The 21949-nt window shown below is 39.7% G+C and overlaps 5 protein-coding genes across 6 annotated transcripts; 2 read left to right on the top strand and 3 right to left on the bottom strand.

Annotated features, from left to right (window-relative positions):
• Positions 1–256: 256 nt before the first annotated feature.
• On the bottom strand, positions 257–4570 carry LOC135644448 (uncharacterized). Its single transcript, XM_065162009.1, has 2 exons — positions 4257–4570; positions 257–3078 (listed from the first exon to the last, which is right to left on the bottom strand). Exons 1-2 carry the CDS (start codon positions 4296–4298, stop codon positions 406–408), a joined length of 2715 nt encoding a protein of 904 aa, XP_065018081.1. The 5' UTR covers positions 4299–4570; the 3' UTR covers positions 257–405.
• Positions 4571–8554: 3984 nt separating this feature from the next.
• LOC135645193 (uncharacterized) lies at positions 8555–9996 on the top strand. Its single transcript, XM_065163347.1, has 2 exons — positions 8555–9339; positions 9437–9996. Exons 1-2 carry the CDS (start codon positions 8637–8639, stop codon positions 9520–9522), a joined length of 789 nt encoding a protein of 262 aa, XP_065019419.1. The 5' UTR covers positions 8555–8636; the 3' UTR covers positions 9523–9996.
• Positions 9997–10984: 988 nt separating this feature from the next.
• On the bottom strand, positions 10985–11823 carry LOC103995911 (heavy metal-associated isoprenylated plant protein 36). Its single transcript, XM_009416653.3, has 3 exons — positions 11744–11823; positions 11581–11656; positions 10985–11492 (listed from the first exon to the last, which is right to left on the bottom strand). The coding sequence occupies exons 1-3, from the start codon at positions 11747–11749 to the stop codon at positions 11218–11220; spliced, it is 357 nt and encodes a 118-aa protein (XP_009414928.2). The 5' UTR covers positions 11750–11823; the 3' UTR covers positions 10985–11217.
• Positions 11824–16145: 4322 nt separating this feature from the next.
• On the top strand, positions 16146–17107 carry LOC135644247 (germin-like protein 5-1). The gene is made up of 2 exons (XM_065161721.1): positions 16146–16432; positions 16539–17107. Exons 1-2 carry the CDS (start codon positions 16321–16323, stop codon positions 17105–17107), a joined length of 681 nt encoding a protein of 226 aa, XP_065017793.1. The 5' UTR covers positions 16146–16320.
• Positions 17108–18059: 952 nt separating this feature from the next.
• LOC135645566 (mediator of RNA polymerase II transcription subunit 7a-like) lies at positions 18060–21654 on the bottom strand. Of its 2 annotated transcripts, none has more exons than XM_065164071.1 (6): positions 21504–21654; positions 21108–21306; positions 20907–20976; positions 19625–19791; positions 19433–19506; positions 18060–18305 (listed from the first exon to the last, which is right to left on the bottom strand). In XM_065164071.1, exons 2-6 carry the CDS (start codon positions 21249–21251, stop codon positions 18239–18241), a joined length of 522 nt encoding a protein of 173 aa, XP_065020143.1. In that variant the 5' UTR covers positions 21252–21306; positions 21504–21654; the 3' UTR covers positions 18060–18238. The 2 variants fall into 2 exon arrangements, with proteins under 2 accessions (XP_065020143.1, XP_065020144.1); XM_065164072.1 differs by having other exon boundaries at positions 21401–21553.
• Between the last annotated feature and the right edge of the window lie 295 nt (positions 21655–21949).

Genomic DNA, 21949 nt, shown 5'->3' with positions numbered 1-21949 from the left:
ACGTAAGCTAAAGTTTTGATTCGTAGAACAATTGGTTTCCAGAGATTGACAATGATGTAGAAGAAGATTATGCATATCACAACCAAAAGAATGTCTTGTAAATAATATGAACACCTCCAAAAATATTACAAATCAATGACAAGGAAGCCAATGGAAACCACAAAGAACTCTTCCCAGCTACTGATCAGAGGCCAACAGCTTTGATGAGTTCTCCCCCGGATTTGGATAGCTGCAGAAGCAGAGATACACAAGCTTCATGACAGGCCATCAAATATCAGGCACATTTCTGGGAGGCAGGTTGCCGAACATGCTTAAACAACACAGAAGCACAAAAGAACAACCAAGAACAGAAAACATGAACATATTACACTCAAAGCCATGCAACCGTGTTCATCCAGTCTCCATCTACTTTTGTTTTGTGTCTTCGATTCCTTCAGCAGCTGCCATGGTCTTCGAACTTGGCGATCTCCCAATGATCGCCTTCTTCACCTTGACAATCGACTGCTTCACCTTTGATATTATGTTTCGTTGTGATTTCTTAGCAGGTGTTTCTGATTTAGGAGCCCCATCTGTTTTTGTAGCGCCATCATCATCTTTAGTGGAAGCAGCTAGACTTTGATCATAAACTTTGACACTCTCTTTCTCTTTGTCTTCTGTACTCTCTTCTACAAATTTATCCAAAAGGGTCTGCTTGACTACTGGCTTTGCTGCTGTCTCAGAGTCTTTAGGATCACATTCTTGATTCTTAGCAGATGCCTTATTTTTGACTCCAGCGAAGTCGATGTCTCGAAATGTTTCAGCCAATCTCAAGTCTTCACCTTGCGAATTCTCATTCTTCATCTCACCAATCACTTTGACGTCTTCAGAAGCATTTACTTTGAGATTTGGTTCGCTTAAAACTGTTGCCTCAACATCCATAGTTTTTTCTTGCTCCTGCTTAATATCAACTACTGGCACTTCGGTATGTTCAGCAACTTCAACTTCAGGCACAAGCTCTTCTCTTGCTGATTTCTTAGCATCCAAGCTCAAGTCTTCACCTTCCAAATTCTCATTCTTTGTCTCACTGATCACTTTGAAATCTTCAGAAGCATTTACTGTTTGATTTATTTTGCTTAAAGTTGTAGCCTCAACATCCTTAGTGTTTTCTTCCTCCTGCTTAACATCAACGACAGGCTGTGTGATGGGTTCAGCAACTTCAACTTCAAGCACAAGCTCTTCTCCTGCTGATTTCTTAGCATCCAAGCTCAAGTCTTCACCTTCCAAATTCTCATTCTTTGTCTCAGTGATCACTTTGGCATCTTCAGAAACCTTTACTGTTTGATTTGATTCGCTTAAAGCTGTTTCTTCAACATCCATAGTGTTTTCTTGCTCCTGCTTAACAGCAACTACTGGCTCTGCGGTACATTCAACAACTTCAACTTCAGGCACGAGCTCTTCTCCTGCTGATTTTTTAGCATCCAAGCTAAAATCTTCACCTTCCAAATTCTCATTCTTTGTCTCACCGATCACTTTGGCATCTTCAGAAACCTTTACTGTTTGATTTGTTTCGCTTAAAACTGTTTCTTCAACATCCATAGTGTTTTCTTGCTCCTGCTTAACATCAACTACTGGCTCTGTGGTACATTCAGCAACTTCAACTTCAGGCACAAGTTCTTCTCCTACTGAGTTTTTAGCATCCAAGCTCATGTCTTTACCTTCCAAATTCTCATTCTTCGTCTCACCGATCACTTTGGCATCTTCAGAAACCTTTACTGTTTGATTTGTTTCGCTTAAAGCTGTTTCTTCAACATCCGTAGTGTTTTCTTGCTCCTTCTTAACATCAACTACTGGCTCTGCAAGACATTCAGCAACTTCAACTTCAGGCACAAGTTCTTCTCCTGCTGATTTTTTAGCATCCAAGCTCATGTCTTTACCTTCCAAATTCTCATTCTTCGTCTCACCGATCACTTTGGCATCTTCAGAAACCTTTACTGTTTGATTTGTTTCGCTTAAAACTGTTTCTTCAACATCCATAGTGTTTTCTTGCTCCTGCTTAACATCAACTACTGGCTCTGTGTTACGTTCAGCATCTTCAACTTCAGGCACAATCTCTTCTGCTGATTTTATAGTATCCAAGCTCAAGTCTTCACCTTCCAAATTTTCATTCTTTGTCTCAACAATCACTTTGACATCTTCAGAAACCTTTACTGATTGATTTGTTTCGCTTAAAGCTGTCGCCTCAACATCAATAGTGTTTTCTTGCTCCTCCTTAACATCAACTACTGGCTCTGCGATACGTTCAGCAACTTCAACTTCAGGCTCAAGCTCTTCTCCTGCTAATTTCCTAGTATCCGAATCAGCATTACAATCATCATCTGTCCTTTCAGTGGATTCTATGAGCTCACTCACAGAAGGAACCACAGTAACTGCATCTGAGCTTTCCGATTCAATAGTTTCAATTAGAGGAAGTTGTTTTGATGATTCAGGACTGACCGCAACCCCATCACATGCAGTCTCTCTGTCTGCTGCTGTTTCAACAGCATTGAGTGCTACAGTTGCATTAGGAGCAGGCTCTTGGACATTGCATACAGTTGGTGATTCGACGGGCATGTCATCTGTTAGTAATGGAGGACTAACTGCAGCAGAAACTTCAGAAGATTCTTCAGCGCTCGTTGATTCTTCGGTCACAGTTTCTGAATGAGCATTTTCTTTCGGTGTTTCGACTGGTTCTTCTGCAACAGATGGTTCCGAAATCTCTGTTGGTTGATCTACTGGTTCATTCAGTAGCTCAGGAGTGACAAGTGCATCGGATTTGTCCTTCAGTTCCTTTTCTTCAGCTTCAACTGATGGTTCTAAATAAAACTTATCTTTGGCTTCTTCCTCCACCTCCTCAATTACAGTGGCCACTTCTTGGTCCAGCTTTTCTTCTGGTTCAGCTGTAGGTGCTTCAACAGTTGTTGGATCCTTCTTCGCATCAACTTTTTCCTCATCTTTTCCTTTGGATATTTCCTCTTCATCTTTTCCTTTTAGATCTTCAATCTTTGAGAGAAGAGCCTCATCAGCATTATTTATGTTATCAGAGACATTAGTCCCCATGTGCTGCAAAAGGTTTCAATCATTCAGCTATCAACAAAATGTCCTGACAAAGAAATATAGAGCAAAACCACAATGTTCTTTGCATGAGTAGCATACTAAACTTGGTGAAATCACTGTTGCCTATGATGACCAGTCTCAAGAAGAGGTAGAGAATTTGTGTTTTTGTTTAGAATAATGTGTCAAAGTGAAAACTTCAAAAGATATTTTACTTACATTAGAACTTGGGATAAAAATTTCAAGTAATTTGGGAGATTAGCAAATTATTTCGCTCATCACTATGCATCAAGGTGAAGCTTGTTGCTTCAAATTGAAAATAAAAGGGTAATCGATATCCGGGAACAGTTCGATAAGAATGATTATGCCTGACAATTAATAAAAATAGTGAGGAAGTAAATTGGTGTTTCAGAAGTTGGTAATGACATGCTTCCTTGCATAAAAGTAAGAAAAATCTGATGCTTGATATAATAACTAAAAGAGGGTGTGATTGGTTTGGCACAGAGGCATAGTGCTGAAGGAATATTAAATCACTGTCTGGTTTCTCAGATTTACTTGAGACTCTCTTCAGGGTTTACAAAATTGAAATTTCATATACTGCTGAAAGAGGCAAATGGTGAAGAAGTCATAGCAAAGCTTCAATCAGAGCAATCTAAGAATCAAAAGACCCATAATTCTCTATGAATGAAAGGTTAAAGCCTATTGGTGGATAACATAGTAAGAAAATACTAAAAGATTACCAGAAGATTTCATTTCTTCTATCTCACTGATATGGTTTTATTTTCATGATTTTTTGAATGATAATTAGCAGGGATCTTGAAAAAGAAGATGCTATTCTGTATACCAAGTAGCAAACAATTAAGAACAGATAGGAAACATAAAAACATGAATTGTAATCATCAAACAACTTGCTTTCTTATTTATTTCCTCTCTCTTCCCCCAATCCTTCTTGGGGAAAATGGAACTAAAAGCCCATTGGAAGATTCATCAGCACTTCAAGAGCTTATGAAGCAAAAGCTTTTAGGATCAGAAAACAGATACCTCTTAGCCAATGGAATTGACAAACTCTAATCTCCAAACACAGAATCAGGTTCTCCATCAGATGAAACCAGTTGTAGCAGTTGCACTTATGGCAAATATAGCAAGAAAGACAAGGAAAGAAGGATTTAGAGAAGGCATTTACTCACCTCATTAACAGTCTGATCTGTCACAGAAGCTTCAGAGGCCATGGAGGCAAGATTGAGTATAATGGCTGTAATGGCAGAGAAAGAAAGGACTTGGAAGATAATAAGAGAAAGTAGAGCTGGAGTAAGGGATGGAGAACACCACTGGATCAACTAGGAAGCATTGCAAACATGAGCTGGCATGAGTGGATACACATGCTAATGCTACAAAGAAAAAGGAAGGACAGAAATAACAGACACTAAATACAATAATGCAGCTGGGCATTGTTTATTGATCTCCATGGCACACCAGTGGCTGCTGGATAGTGAGATCTCCATTGCTTCCCTGTAAGCCTCAGGCCATGAGGTGGCTTGTGCAAGTGACTTTACAATGTGTGGGTGACATAAGTGGAAGGATTTTCTAGGATCCCATTAGGGTTGCTTTTAGTTGTGCTATAGAGCTTTTAACTTTTCCCACAACTTCAAGGGAACTTCTACTTCATTGGCCCCTCCCTTGATCAACCCAACTTTCCAGGTCTCTGTTCACTGCTTTCTCTCTTTGAAGGGTTAAGGATATCATCTTCTTTTATGGTAAGTGACAGAGATCCATGAAACTGGCTATGCTTCATGCAGTGTGATGGGCATTGTCTTTTAGCCCCTGGTTTGGTGCCAAAATGTGTCATCTTTGTTCTGAAAAGATACATTTAACCCCTTCTTTCAATCCATTTGTACAGAAGGCAAGATCAACCATTTGTAGGTACATATGTGCATTATACTGATAGATTTCCACAATAAATCTACCATTGTTGTGTTTGGCAGAAATCAAGCATCTTTAGTGGTCTTTGATTCAGATCCACTGGAAGTTCTCTAACAAATCAATGGTGTTTGTCCCTAAAGTAGTCCAATAATTAGGCCTGGCTGCATCAGCCAATGTTCTTCAGTGTCAGTCAATTTTATTCAGTGAAAATGAATGAAAGGCCAAAATTTCCATGCAGCATCAGATGAAGAGATGCAGAGATGAGGCCAAGCAATGCTTTTGTCTTCTTGGTATTGTTTATAGTTCTTGCAGTAACCACTGCCACAATCCCCTCGCAACTCTTGGATTCCTTCTTTGCTCATGATCATCAGCAAAAAGATCAAGGTAGCTTTGTGCCATGCATGGTGTTCATCCGAGTGTAAAGACCAAGTGATCTGTGCCCTTTCATCTGTGATCCCTTCTGTTCCAAGTACTCCATGGCCTGACACAAGCCCACACTGCTTCAAGATCAAGATTCTTGGGACAGTGGACCTTACCTAAGGCCACATGCAGTCCTAAACCTTTAACTAGACCGAGTACCCCCTACTTGCAAGCAAAGACAATTAGGGTTCTATTCACCAACACCTTCAGGACCTTCTCGATCGATCATTGCAGAAAAAGCCAATAGGCTTCTCTTTCTTACTCGATCAGAAATAATCTTAAAGCCAAAGAATGCTGCTGATGCTGCAGTCTGTTATCGAGAGTGAAACAAAGCATCAACATCTGGTGCCATGAGAAAGCACCAAGAGTTGGGTGGCATGACAAGCTCCATGAACAGTTCAAACAAGCTTCAAGATCAACCATCATCCACACACACACACACAAACACAAAAGTAAAATGATAGATTTTTAGTAGAAGCATTTTCTACAAGATTTTGTTGGACAAAAAGAAGACTCTTGGAGCAAATTTCATCATTATCCATGCTCAAGTTGAGGTCCTGAGCTGGAAACTTTGAATGCCAAATTCTACAATAAATATAGTGTGCCACCTACATGATTCGTATGAAAATGAAATCATCATTAAAAGTCTTCCAATTGTCTCCAAAAGTGGTAGGACTGAGTGCAGACAGTAGGTAATTTAGCTTGCTTGAACATCACCTTGGCTCTGTCCTGTTCTCCTCAGAAAGGTTTTTCTTCGTGAATGGAGAATGGAGATATGATACCGGTGGAGGAGTGATTAATCAGCTCCATTCGGTTTGGATCCGATTTATACTGGTAAAAGTTTTTTTTGTCTCATCCAAAGTGCTTTACAACGTTCCATATTGTGTCGATCTCACTAAGACAATGTCGAGTAGAGTTCTTATTTAATTAAATCTTACCAAATATATTTTTTCGAGAAATTTTTAGTATTAGATTATGTGATCTTATTTAATTATATAAGATATATTCCGATTATAATTATGACAAATAGAATAGAAATTTGATTATATTAAGATTTTGATGGGAGGAACGCTTCTAATTATTTATCCTAAATACTATGCTCTGACCTCCTAGGGACTCAACATACAATACAATCATACAATAATTGAATATGTGGACACACGAATACACATGTATGTAAATAATGGATACATTTGAGAAATTAAATATCTTTTCTTATTTTCTCTAGTCAAGTGAGCTAGTCAATTTGATATTATAAATATCCTCTCGTATTCTTTTTGTTCATAAATCGGTACTATGAAAGATAAAAAGAGAGGAGAAGGAGAGTCTAGTTCTCCTTACAAATCAACATCATATATATCTCAAATCCGATAATGATACACTTACAGATCAAAAGAAAGATTTTTTTTTAACAACATTAAAAAGATACGCATCGTAATATTTAGATTTATTATTATTTGATTTCATATTTTAATCTTAATAATAATATATTATAATTTTTATTCTTATATTTGGTCCCATCCAAAATGTTTTAAAATTCTTAATATAATATCGATCTTCACTAAGATCAACGTCCAGTAAAATTTTGAATATTGAATCTGATCCATCCCTTTGATATTTAAGTTAGACTTTTGAAATATATTAGATAATAGAGAAAATGATCTGACCTTATTAATTTTATCCATGCTTGTCTATTATAGTCAATCCTCCCTTAATCATTTGACATGATAATTTTATTTTATTATTTTCTATTGGTTGGAACATGTGGATCTTTGATTGGAACCCAAGTGCTTTTGTTTGGTACAAGCTTTTGGTCTCATCCAAAGTGTTAATGTTATGTTTATTTTCACTAAAACTAATATTCAGTGAAATTTTAAATATAGTACTTCTGACATTCAAATACAGTAAGTACTTTCAAAATAGATTAGATAATAACGAGAAGGATTAGATGTTGCTAATTATGCCCACCTTCACCTTTTATATATAGTCAATCCTCATTTACCGTTCGACTTGATAACAACACACTAACATAGTGATCTGCTGCCATTGTTGCAGACTCCACAAGACACAAAGATCTGCAACTGTACAAGCCCAACCAGCAACCTCTTCGAGAACCACGGCATCGGTGCTCCAAGAATCGTGCCACATGATGCGATTCGTCGATGTTACAACCACATCCGTTGATGAGACGGATGTGGTGGGTGCTCGCTGTGGCGTCCGAGAACGTCGACGGCTGTTTCGTCGTCATCAGAACTCTTTCGACGTCCCGGGGCGGTGGGGCGGGGCCACCTCGAGCTCCGTACCACTGCCTGCCGTCGGTAGGGGACGTTGACGCGCCTCCGAACGACGACCAACTGCGCCTGCAGTTTACGTGGAGTCCACGGCATGGCGTGGTGTGGATTTATGGATGCGGGTGATGGGTGGCGGCGCCCGCATTGACGGCGGCGTGGGTCGTCTCCATGGCAGGTCAGTGGGCCGTAAGACCACGAACTCGGCCACGGCAGATGCTGAGATCCGAACAGCGACCGCTCATGTCGACCAACTGGCGCTTGCCGCGTCAACAACATCGTCCAGTCTTCTCTCGCCGGGGCCCTCCGTTCACGCAGTCCACGTCACCCGGGTTCGTGGCTAGCATCTGGACCACGAAAGGTCGGGCCGGGCCGGTACCTACAACACCGCCGCGGGGCCCACGAGGAAGGGGGATGGACCACCATGAGATCGACGCGTGTACCAAACCGTGGGGCTCTTGGCGAGGTCGTGGCCCTGTGATATGCCGCTGTCGCCATTCGCCGGCGAGAACCGTCCGTTTTGAAGCACGTTGTCATTTGGACGGCCGTGATTTGCCCACAAGTCTTGTACCGACAGATCATTAGAATTAGTATTAAAATATAATAAATAAACATAAAAAAATTCTATAAAAAGCTTATTTCAAGAGGAAAAAAAGAAGAAGGATAATTTCCTTTTGGTGTCTGCTAATGCCTCCAAAGAGAACATACTAGAAGGAATCAGGCTCCTTGCAATCTAAAAAATGATAGCCTTACGTGTGGCAATATCTAAACATGAATATATTAAACAAAGATGGAATATGCATCAAATATTCCCAGTCAAATGCATCATATATATATATATATATATATATATATCGTTCCCGACAGATGCTTAAGACACGAAAAGAGACAGACTCTTCTTCCTTCCTCCTAACACAATCTCTGTATTATTGAGAAGAAATGGCATCTGAACAGATCATTCGTGGAATCTACGGACAGTACATGGGCTACGATGGCGACGACGACGAGCCGCGCGCTGCTGCGACGCCTGCTGTCTATTTCGCTGGTGACGTCCGCGAGTTCAGCTCCTGCAACGCGAGCCGGAGGACGTCACGCCTCTCGCTCGAGTCGGAAGGGGATGACGCTGATGCTGAGGCGTCGGAGGAGGAGGACGTGCCGAAAGGCGGGGGAGGGGGCGCGCTTCTGGAGGGGTCGGACAAGGATTCGTCGTTGGGCGTGGGGGTGGCGTCGATGCCCGGCACGCCCGCCCGAGGTCCGGCGGGCGGACCGGACTGGCTCAAGGAGTACGCGAGCGAGACGGAGGCCCGCGGTGGCGGTGGAGGTGGAGGCGTGCGACGGCGGCGGCACCGCCGTCGGCAGCGGCGGACGAGGGAGCGGTGGCTGGAGCGGGCGTGGCAGATGAAGAAGAGCCACGCGGAGGACGGGCCGGAGGCGGCGTCGGGGGAGTGCCGGCTGGTGGTCCGGCCCCGGTGTGGGTCCGGGCGGATGTGCATGGACATGGAGGAGGTCAGAGCGTGCCGGGACCTCGGCCTGGACCTGCCGGCGGATTGGACGGTCGAGATCCCGGGGACGCTCTCCGATCTGACGGCCGACACCAGCAGCGGCGGCAACTCCCCCATCCACTGGAGGATCTCCAGCCCAGGTAACAAAGGCCACGTTTTGATGCTGTGATCTCCACATCTGTTCGAGCCATCAGATGCCAACTGACGAAGCTATGGCCATTCTGATCTGTGGAACAGGTGATGACCCCAGGGATGTGAAGGCGAAGCTGAAGGTGTGGGCGCAAGCAGTGGCGCTCACATCTGCCTCTCGTCTCAATGGCTGAACTAGCTGTCATCGTTCATGCTGCATACCACCATGGTTGCTCAGTTAAGCTCCTTCGCTTCTCCGTACACATTGTGTGGTCATTGAAAGATTGTTCAAGCAGTTGGTGGTCTCCAAAACTTCAGAAGCTCATCCGAAACTACAGCACCGAGTAAAACTAAAACTAGAATAGACTTGATGGGAGAGAAAGAGTGGAGTATTTCTCATGTATCCTCTTGTGCAAGCTCCATAGACTGTTCTGGTCACATACTTCTGCTGTACCAGTCAGTGGAGATCCATCCATTCTCCATGCAAGAAATCACTTGAAAGCGATCAAAGAAAGGGAGACATCTTGAAGAGTCATATTGCTAATACCATCAAAATCTTGCTTCCATGTTTTGCCAAGAGAGTCCCAGTTTCAAAATAAGCTATTGCATCAGACTTGTTTTTTGTGAGCTTTGGTATAATGATAAGATTGTGCTCCTCTTTCACCATACTTCCATGCTTATCCAACACACGTCAACCTTGCTGCCTCCAATCTAACTGGACAGTACCAAATTGTCTGAACTGCAACTTTACTATCAAAGCAGACAAACAAAAGTAGGATAATGGTGGGTTTGATTGAATCTTCCACATTTCTTTCTGTTCCTGTTTTCTTTTCACTTTGAGGAACCTCATTGTTATCAAGGTTTCAGATTAAAGAACTCAACTACAGGAAATGTCCAATCAACTGAAGCTCATAATAATACTGGATTCAGTATTGTATTGTGGCAGAATCCAGCTAATTCTGTTCAATCTCAGTTTGCTGTTCAATCTCAGAGGCCAGCAGCTGAGGTTGGTTTGAGCTTGAAATTGAGAGATAGGAGGAATATTTCTGTTGCAATTCTTGAGAACTTGTTGGTTCACATTCAAGCTGAATATTTATGGACTGTGTGAATCCATATAATGATGTTCATTTTGTTAGAGTAATGGTTTCATAATTTTCTTTCAGGTGGGTCTCTGAAAAGAACAAGGTTTGTCTTTTAGAAAGCATTCCAAAACTTGTGACGCAATCCTGATAGGAATGTGATTCCTACGTTTGTTCTTTTGCTATGATGTCACTCAAGATATTATGACAAAAATGGAGAGGATGCTGAGACCAAAATTGTCGCAATCTAAATTGGCTGACTGATATTAGCTGAGAAGAGTTAATCCTGCAGGGATTATGCAGGTGATGAAACCTGATGTTAAGTAGAAGGGTGTTTTTTGCTGGGTGAAGAACTTTATATTTGTTCTTTCTGTTCCATAGAAATTAATCTATTTAGATATCAGATTTCATTGGGTTAGAATTCAGGAATTTGGCTGTTTATTTCTTGGCTTTGGATCGAACATCGAATCTCATCCATCCCCCATGTGTTGCTACATATTAAATAGTCTCCATTGACAGATCTTATCGTCTATGGAGCCAAATCTTTGCACATGCAAGGAGGTAATGGTTGACTCCCTTTGCCACAGGGTACGATCTGACTTAGAACACAAACAAGATACAGTGAAACGGTAAGGATTGAGCTCCCAACTCTCTCTAATGGTTGACTTTAACGTCCTTCGATGCATATATATATATAAATAAAGAGAGAGAGAGAGAGAGAGAGAGAGAGAGAGAGAGAAGGGGGTGGGGGGAGTTATCGATTACAGGTGAAGGAGACACCAGGAAGAAAGGAAGCACAGCAGAGGTGGTTTAGAGGATAGAGCACGGGTTGGGTTCATCGTACCACACCACCACAGCCTTGCAAGCGGTGCAGCAGGAAGGCAAAGGCTTGCTTGGTTCCTTCTTGTCGTCCTCCTTCTTCTCGTCCTTCTTCTCGTCCTTCTTCTCCTTGTCGGGTTCTCCGACGCTGACGACCTGCGCAGGCCGATTCTTCTTCCTCAGGGCCTTGACGATGAGCACCACGTCGACGTCCCCCACCACCGTCGCCGTGCTCTTCTCCGCGTCCATCGTTATCGACACCACCCCTGCATGCAGTCAGATTATACGTAAGACAGGATCAAACGCAGCACGCATGAAGACGGATCGGAAACCCATTCCTCCTCCACTGCCCACCATGGAATTTGGAGATGATGGTCATGATGCAGCTCTTGCACTTGCCGCACATGATGCTGACCTTCAACACGATCTTCTGCAGCAATCGGAAAGCCACAACAAATCACAACCATAATCATATGATCGACATGGAAGCCTAAGATTGCTTCGGCCACCAGTTTACCTTCATGATGACACCGCGAACGCTGCAAGACGCAAGACCAGTAGTGCTGTTCCCAATTCCCCAAACCAAGTCGAAGCTTATATATAGCCAAGCTGCATGTGCTACTACTTGTTCTATGTATGTATAAAATGATCAATTCAATATTGAATGATTGCTAATGTCAATTCAATGTTGAATAATCGTCCCCACTCATCAATATCAAATGATCCATTGCAGCTTCGTGTGAACTGCTACGAGTCAAAAGCTGCGTGCTAACGAAAATAGACGCCACAAAGCACAATAGTTATGACGTCGAAATCCTTCCTCACACAAGGAAGACACACAAATACCATCATCTCTTAGTCAATGTGTTTCTTTTTGCACCACAACAGCAAAATTCCTATAGCCACGTCAAGATTTATTCCTAAGGTGATGTTCTTATTGATTTGATAGTCGTAGATTAATATCTACATGCTACTAAGGTAACTCAGCTGCAGTAATAGATGTCACAAAAGGAACCCAAGCAGACTTTATTTGGATGAATTAAGAACAATTGCAAACGGAAATAAGTGAGAGAAATGGGATCACAACACGAGAGAGGAGAAAGAAATCTAAATACTGATACTATATACGATAAAAAGAACAGGAGATCGATCGAAGTCAACGATCCTTCATCTCCGAATTATCAACCCATATCATTTTGCCTCAGTCGACCGCTTAACCTAAACTAACCCAAACTCGAAATCCTAATTTAATGCAACAACATTATATTAACGTAAGAAAACATTTGTCGTTCTCATTGCCGTCCGCATGAATTGCTTCGAACACATGGGAGAAGTTCTTCTCACACACGCACGTTGAATCATATGACTGGCTTCAGTTGATGTGCTCGTCTCTCCTACCGGAGAACAGATCACAATCAGATGGTGGATAATACAAACTTTAGTGTCTCGTATGCATCACGAAGGCGGCTATGTGATTAAGAAATGTACGTATGTATATATATATATATATATATATATATATATATATATATATATATATATATATATATATATATATATATATATATATATATATATATATATATATATATATATATATATATATATATATATATATAGGTGAAATTATTTGGATGATCCTCCGATTCTACTTGTCGATTCATGTCGATGAACAAACGTCTACTCGCGTCAAACTAGTCTTCGTTCAATGTAATGTTCAAATCCTTTAGCTGTCCATCACAATCACAAGCAGGTGAACCGTCATCAAGAATCATAAACTTCCATGCAGCACCCTGATCGAACAGTATCTATCGAATACAAGACTTCCAAGGAAGACTGATTGGTTAATCAATTTCACTAAATATTCTAAATCTATTGAACTATAGAGGGGAGAATAACTATGATATAATATCTTTAAATTTTGATTTATACAGGTTTTGTTCATATTAATTTGGATAATAATTGAATTGGCATATGGATGGATGGATGGATGGATGGATAATCCTAAGTTTCTTGTTTCAAAAAAATAAGTTGATTAGGAATTTGTCAATTCCATGGGATGATGAGCAGTAAATCTGACACAAGATTTTGAGGATCGAATCTGAAATAGCAGCCAAAATAAGGAGATGCGGGAGAGATGTTAAATTTGAAGTTCCTTACCTGTTGTTGTCACATGAGAAATGATGCTTCCTCCACTGTTCCTTTACTTGACTTTGTCTTAGATTAATCTTTTGAAGCTGTACTAAGTTTCTTCTTATATCCAACTAATATTGACCATCGGCTGGTCTTCTCTCTAAAAGAACACCAGCGAATCTTTTGACCATTCTACTACTGTTCGAATGCATGTTTCCAACTGGCATTTGGTGTCATCTGTGAGAGCAAAAGAGTCTTACGGCCACTGAGTCGAGAAGATCTTCCGCGAATCTAAAAGGTTGTGGTTGTAAGGTCTTCTTATCGGTCACATAATGCACGTATCCAATTGGCATTTGGTGTCATAAGGGAAGATCTTACTCGAATCCAAAAGGATGTGGGTTTATGGCTTTTTTAATGTGATCGTCCAAATGATGGATGAGCAGTGAGTACGGGTGTTGAAAGAGATGGGAACCGAACAATCAAGATTCAAATCGGATTAAATTTTATAGAAATGATTCGATTAAAGTAAGATACTTTGAATCGAAATTATTTTTCATCTATCTAATTAAATCGGTTGAAAATTAGATTAATCGATTTTTTATTTTAAATTATATATATATATATACATATATATATATATATATATATATATATACATATATATATATATACATATATATATATATATACATATATATATATATACATATATATATATATATATTAAATGAATGGATTTAGTTTAATTGAACTAAGTCAGAATTTTTTCTAATTGGATCTATATTTTTTTAAAAAAAATATATATATCACAAATATTATTTTAAATAATTAAATTTATGAGCAAATGATTTTTTATTTTTATGTTGAGAGATGCCTTAAAGGAGCAATGGCTTCACATGTAATTTTTTTTTTATGAGATTATACAGTAATAATACATACAAATCAACAAAAAATATATCATAAAAATCAACAAAGGGATTGTTAATGAAAAAAGATGAGAAAAAAATAAAGTTCAATAGCCAGAGAGACAAAGAAAGAGCAGTGAACCCCTCTAGTTTGGGAAGAAAATTTAGGATTTTTAGTAGTTTTTGGATTAAGTTGATTTTTTAAAAAAAATTAAAATAAGGTCGATTGGTTTGATATGAACATATTAATCGAATCGAAAAAGAGTATCCTCCCAAACTACAATCATTTATAGTCTTTAAAATTAAATTATGAATGGTTCAATTCAGGTTTGATTTTTGGATTCGATTTGAATATCCATGATTACTAAATTATGTTTGAAGAACGATTCAAATAGGAATCAAATCAAGTCAATAGTTATTTGAAACCAGTGTCTATCGTATCGAAGCGTACCGGGCAATACGTACCGGTCCGCGCAGGTACTCGGTACGCGGACCGCCTTGTACCGCTACAGTACTATACTGTAGCACTGCTACAGTATCGGTACGCCCTGGTGTACCGCCCGGTACACTGGTATCATACCGTACCGAGCCCGGGTCGAAACTCCGGTACGGTACGGTACGACGAACATTGTTTGAAACAAATTAAAGTCGAGGGTATATGGGGTTTCAAACCAACTAAATATGAAAAAAAAACTAGATTTCTTAGTATAATGATTAACATTTTAGATTTAAAGTCAAATGACAAAAGTTTTAAATCTTGATGGACTATTTTTATTTTTTATTTTATCAATCGAAAAGTGATGGATCGAATAGGAATCAAAATCGATGGTTCCACCACCGAATTATGATCACTCTAACAAGGAACAAGATAAAAGATATAAAATATGATAAAATTTAAATAAAATTTTATTTTATCCTTTATCAAAATTATATATAAATATTCGATGATATACTTTTTTTCTTTTATCTTTCATATCCATTCTATAGAATTATTTCAATATTCTCATCTCAGCTATACAAACTTCTATACTGATTATATTATATATATATATATATATATATATATATATAATAATCGGAGTATATTCAGATTGTTAAATAGTTGTCAGCAAGCATTCTACATGTTGTCGTTCCTATCCAACACTATCCAACATGCGGTGTGACACAATCGACTCCTATCAAGTCGGGTTCGGACCATATCCAAGTAATGCCCAAATCTCTACAGTGTTTCTTTAAAAAATATAAATTTATACTTTTAGAGGACATTTATTATGTCTTTTCATTATAAAGATGAAATATTCGTTTAAAAGATAAAATATCAAAATTAAATTGGTCGATGCAATTTTATCTATCTTTACAAGAGGGAAGCAACTTTCATTAATTACCAAGAAAGAAGAAGAAGAGAGCTTACTATGACACCATGACTTCACCTTCTTTCAGGTCCTAAACATAAATAAGGACCTAAGTAAGAATCACACGTGTGTGTAAACTAAGAAGCCACCAAAGCTTGTTGGGTCGATCAGTTCATTAGCAAGTGAGTTGCTATGCTACCTGTGGTTTACTCAACATGGTGGTTTGGGATTGGAAGAGAACTTGTGATCCATCCATATGTTGATGCCATGCATGGTTGCTTTCTCCCCTCTCTGCCCTCCTACAAGACACTAAGCTAAACTTACAAGCCAAGAACCAAATCTCATATCAGCTCTCCTCCATCTGCTTAATACTGCAAGTTATTACCTAATGGCTGATGCTATTTTCCATCTGAAGATGAGATCCCTTACAAGCTAACACAGAGAGAGAGAGAGAGAGAGAGAGAGAGATTCATATTTATGTTCATTATTTATTCATGCCAATGCCACGTATACTGCTGCTTTCTTACCTCTGTCCATGTTTCTTGGCTTGTGGAGGACCATTTCATGCCTTCTTTCTTCAGTATCACGTCACACCGTCCCCTCTTATAAATACCATCATCTCTCTCTCTCTCTCTCTCTGTGTCTCCTTCTCGGCCAACAAGACAAGTCTTCAACAGCGGCAGCAGCAGCAGCAAGCTGGTGGCATGGGCAAGTCTTCCCTCCTCGCATGCTTCTCCCTCTTCCTCGTTCTTCCTCCCTGCCTCGCTGCGGACCCTGACCTGCTCCAAGACATCGGCGTAGCAGATCTCAGCTCGAGTAACAAACACTTCACTCCCCTCTGTTTCAGTGGATGATGATGTCTTGCGTCCCATCGAACGAACGAGATTGTATTCGTGCTCTCGAACGCTGACTTGTGTTGCAGACGTCAAGTTAAATGGCTTCGCGTGCAAGCCAGCCGCCAGCATCACAGAGGCGGACTTCTTCTTCAGGGGCCTGGCCGTGCCCGGCGCCACCACCAACACCACCACGGGCTACCTCGTGACCGCTGCCAACGTCGAGAAGATCCCCGGGCTCAACACCCTCGGCGTGTCATTCTCTCGCGTCGACTTCGCCCCCGGCGGGCTGAACCCGCCCCACACCCACCCGCGCGCCACCGAGATCGTCTTCGTCCTCGACGGCACCCTCGACGTCGGCTTCCTCACCACCGCCAACAAGATGGTGGCCAAGACCATCACCAAGGGCGACGTCTTCGTCTTTCCCCGCGGGCTAGTCCACTTCCAGAAGAACAGCGGTGCGGTTCCCGCCGCCAGCATCTCTGCCTTCAACAGCCAGCTCCCCGGCACCCAGTCCATTGCCGCCACACTCTTTGCGGCCAGTCCGCCGGTGCCCGACCATGTCCTCACCGAGGCCTTCCAGATCGGAACCAAGGAGGTGGAAAAGATCAAGAGCCGCCTTGCACCCAAGAAAGCAGCAGAAGAGGCGGTCAACTGAGTCTACTGTCTTTAATTACTGGAATGTGGTCGGCGGCATAACGTTTGTTCATTGTTCATTCAATCATTAGCTAAATAAGATTTGCAGCAGCTCTGAAGCAATGATTCCATATCAAATGCAAGAGGGATCACCGAAACAAACACTAATGAGCCATTCATTCTATGTCTCTTATTCTGGAAATTCAAAAGGATTTCCTATAAATTCCACCAGCACACAAGGACAGAGGTGATAAAGACAACAATCATGGTAGACTTTTTACTTCAAATGGGGGCTTTACTCAGGTCCATAGTAATCATCATCATCACTAAGCCATCAAATAAAATGGGTGATACCTTTATGCATGCCCCAGAAGAGAGACAGATATCTGATAAAAAGGTCTGCTTTTGCTGAGACTGAGAGGATCCTCCACCACCACAATTTTTCATGCATGGCTTGAGCATTTGGTTCTCTGATTTGTATCAGTTCATCCCCAGATTGCATCAACCAGTAAGAGGGAAACTTGAGTTTTCTGTGATAGGTTTTTCCCTCAATATATAATAGGATGAGTATTTTGTCTTCCAACAATTTGTTTGATCATTCTAAGCTTCCATATAATCACTATCAAATTTTCTTTCTTTAAAAGAATATATATACATTTATGGTGATTCTATCAAAACCATAAAAATGCTGCCATCATACTTCTCATGGAGTATCATTTCTAAGTCACCTAAAACACAATAAACTTGGATTCGATTAACTACCATTGCAAAATAGTGTCAATACACAGTACTTTATCAAAAGATACATAGTCTGCTCTATATTAAATAAAATATTATGATTATGAACATCTCAAGGTTATGATAACCATAATGTTTCAAAATTATTTCAAGGTCTAACTATCAAACATTAATCTTTTGCCAACAGATCCTAATGATGTTTTCAGAAGCTTGTAACAAATGATGCATGGTACAAATAAAAAATCTAAGTTTAGTTCAAGCTTTATGTGACGGAAAACTTCATTTTGTTAGTTAAATGCACAATTCACAAGGGAAACAAACACATTCTCTACAGCAGAGCCTCCCATAAAATTCTTGATATGACATAACAAGATAAATCATGTACTAACGATGAGGCATTAGAGGAGAACAGTATTCATGCCAGATGACCATCCAAATTCTGGAGTGATTCCTTGAGAAGCCTTTGTGCCTCCTCTCTCCTCCTGTAAAAAGTTAGATCCAAGAAATCAATTAGTCCACAAGATTACAACACACAAGTTTTTCTTAAGAGACACAAGCTTGAAGAAATTTTGGTATCTAATGAACTAAGAATTTGATATACCTTCCAATTACCACGGTTACCATTACATAGTGTTAATTAGTTAAACGATGCTGCAAAGTAAAATCTTAACTATGCCAGGTTGATGATCATCAAAATGTCCACAATTATATGGACTTGCCCGATTAGGTGCTCCTCCCCATTGTTTGCACTTTAATGGCATATGTTGCCAACGTCATGCATATCACAACGACAACAGAATCTCACATAGCTTAATTTTAAGAAGCTATCAGCAAGCATTGCATTAGTTAGAGAAAGGTTTCTCACGCTTATCATTTAACATAAAAAATTAGATCAGGTAATTGAGAATGTTAAATAACATCACAGCTCAGATACCACACCATTTTTTGATCTTCTTTAGGCACCTAACAACAAATAACTTGATGGTTAGATGGAAATCCTGGATGTTATGACTTAAACAATAAAACCTATCTGTTTATCTTCTATGAACTCATATTGTCTGAAGGAATATTTTAGATAAAGTTCATATCAAGTCACCAAACAGTATAGAGAGCAGTTTAGAAAATAAGTTCATAGTTCTCTCTCTCTCTCTCTCTCTCTCTCTCTCTCTCTCTCTCTCTACCTACATTTTGTAAGCAACAATGATCCTTTGTAATCTTCAACAAACAAAAGACCTCAAAGATTTTGCCATAAAGATAGAAGGGAAATTGCTTAGGTTTTCCTTTTAACACATCAAATAAATGTTATTTTATTCTCCATATGGTGTGGCAAGTATTTGCCAAATGGAAGTTATTTGAGCTTATCAAAATTAAGTTCAACAATTTGAGGTCATCAAAATTAAGGTAAACAAAATTACTTTTGAGAAAGACAACAAAGATGTCTAACCCTTGCTAACTAATGTTGGAAGCCCTCCAAAATTTTCTGTACCCAGCTATTTTTAGATTATTTATGATCAATTGGTTATGAACAAAAATAAATCAACATCCTCAGAGAGAGAGAGAGAGAGAGAGAGAGAGAGTATATATCAACATTTTATGTTGAAATACAAACCTTTTGATATCCTCTATTGCTTGCTTCCTCTGTTGTATCTGACGTTCTAGAATGTGAATGAGTGTTGCTCTCGCCTAAAAGTAAAACATCAAAATAACAACACTGAGAGCATGAAGAAGATTCCATTGAGAGTGGTAAAAGAAATAATCTGAAAAAGATTTTACAGTTGAGTTTGAGCATCTAATCATGTACCTGATGAGGACGCAATGAATTCAGAAGATGATGCAAGTTCTTGAAAATAAGAGAGATGTCTTCAACTCTACGTGCGTATTGAGACGGTCTCTCAACTAGAACATCTGCTAACTCGAGAATATGCAGTTGAAGCTCTCTATTGAGGGATGTTAATTCCCGCTTGAAGTCTGAAATAAAAATAATATATCCAAGAAACTAGTCCAAAATCATAAAACAACAAGTGCAGAAGAAACAGGAAAAGATTCTCATGTATAAAATGGTCACGAAAGAAATCTGACAAAAACTATGATCATGACAAAGAGGTGATACAATTATCAATTACAAGGTATCATAAAATTGCTCCACAAAATAAAGCACATCATCGAAGAAAAAAAATAGATGTGTTACCACTAGATTAAAATATGCACCATAACAAATTCCCACAACAAGATCACAGCTTTAGCTATTGCATGTGCGTCCTGCCAGACACGAGAACTCCAAGTAGCACGGACATTATCGAAGCAATCTAGACTTTATCTAAGCAACCTAGACTAGCAATCAGTAAATTAACATCCTTATAACAGTTCGACAATAAAGTAGGATATGATATTTTCACATCATTAAAAAAAATATCAAGATGTTACATATGCATGTACACTATGAAGTGGCCCCACAACCTGCATATCATTTACGTCTTTTAAAACCTTGTCTTCATTCTCTATAAAGGTCAAATGGAGAATTTACAAAATAAGTCCAACGGTCAACTAATTCTAAAACTGATGCTATCTTTAGGCCCTCAACATGTGAGGTACCTTGAAATTTTAAGCTTCAGAATCAAGCTTGCTTCAAAATAAAATTTAAAGTTCCAATTTATAATGTTGAAAATTTTCAGCATTCAGTTCTTACAGCGGTGTCCATTTTTACAGAATTATTCTAGGGGAGATCAAAAGACATTAATTATTCCTAAAAGTGTATTGCAATATTTAAACACTCCAATTTGTCCATGAAAAGTTGAAATTAACAACGAAGCTGCACAAAAATCGTAGTTCCTCTATGTCGGTGGCATTATCTTTTGCTACTTGACACTGACAAATTAAACCCTTTATTTCTTCTGCTCTCAATGACCCACTTAATTAGGAATTTTGTAGACATCTGTTAGTACAATTTTAATATTTAATTGCCAAAAAATAAACCCTTTCATATAAACCTATTTGATTCTTGATTTCTTTTTCCTCGGATACTAAAATGCATTTAGCTGAATAGCCAATACCAACAAGAAAAAGAAAAGAGGCATAAGTAATACCAATGGTGGGGCCTTTGGGGTAGAGCTGCCGTACTCCCTGATCCTCTAAGCTCGGCAGCACCACATCCGTCTAAGATGCCACAATCGCCAAAAGAGAAGAAAAAAAAAATGTTATCATGATGGAGCTGCATTAACGGAACCCTAATACGAGGGCGAAGATGAAGGGGAGAAAAGAAGAAAGAGGGAAAAGAAGATATTTACAGTGTAGGTGGCGCCGAAGAGAGGGTAAGTCCCCTGGACGGGCGGGGGAGGTTCGGGAGCAGACTCGGGATCCTCAAGATAGTCCTTGTACAGGCGATAATACGGAGGAGGTGGCGGATACGCCGACGATGTTCCTGTTGCCATCAACACCTTTCTCCCTCTACTCTTTCCCCAAGCAGTTGCTGCTCGCAATTGGGAGCTTCATCAACAAATAACAAGGATATTTTGGTAACTAGGGCATCCAAGCTTCAAGGGAAAAAAAAATGAAATTTCGAACGCAATCGGAAACACACTGCCGATAATCTCTTGGGAGGATCCATTTCTGGAATAAATATATGAGGGAGAGAGAAGAAGCGATCGGAAGGCGGCGAGTAAGATCGGGGCGAGCGGGATTACCGGGCTACGACAGGGTGCGCCGGACTACCGCTGTGGTGGTAGCTGCGATCGGGAAGGAGAGGGGGTGAGACTCCGAACTGCAGCGAATGGAGGACTGGGATTTGATGAATAGGATAACGAGTTGCTATGGACGGTCATGATCACATGACATTTACTCGTATGAGTACAGGGTTCATTATTTTAATTAGGGAAAGAAAAGCAAAAAAGAAAATTAAAAGTACACAGAATATTGCGTAATAATTATTACTGATACAATCACAACTTATACAGTTGGTCTATTATCACACTGATGAAAAATAAATAATGATAATATTATTTCTTCTTAATTACATTTTTAAGATTAGGATTTGCTCATTATATCGGTCTCGAGCGAATATAATAATATATCATGCATGATAATATAATTTATGATTAAGATATTTTAAATATTATAATGTCACAGGAAA

Source organism: Musa acuminata, chromosome BXJ3-8, assembly GCF_036884655.1.
Source record: "Musa acuminata AAA Group cultivar baxijiao chromosome BXJ3-8, Cavendish_Baxijiao_AAA, whole genome shotgun sequence".
Lineage (NCBI taxonomy): Eukaryota > Viridiplantae > Streptophyta > Magnoliopsida > Zingiberales > Musaceae > Musa > Musa acuminata.
The sequence above is the reverse complement of the archived record's forward strand: the minus strand, read 5'-3'. Positions and strand labels throughout refer to the sequence as shown.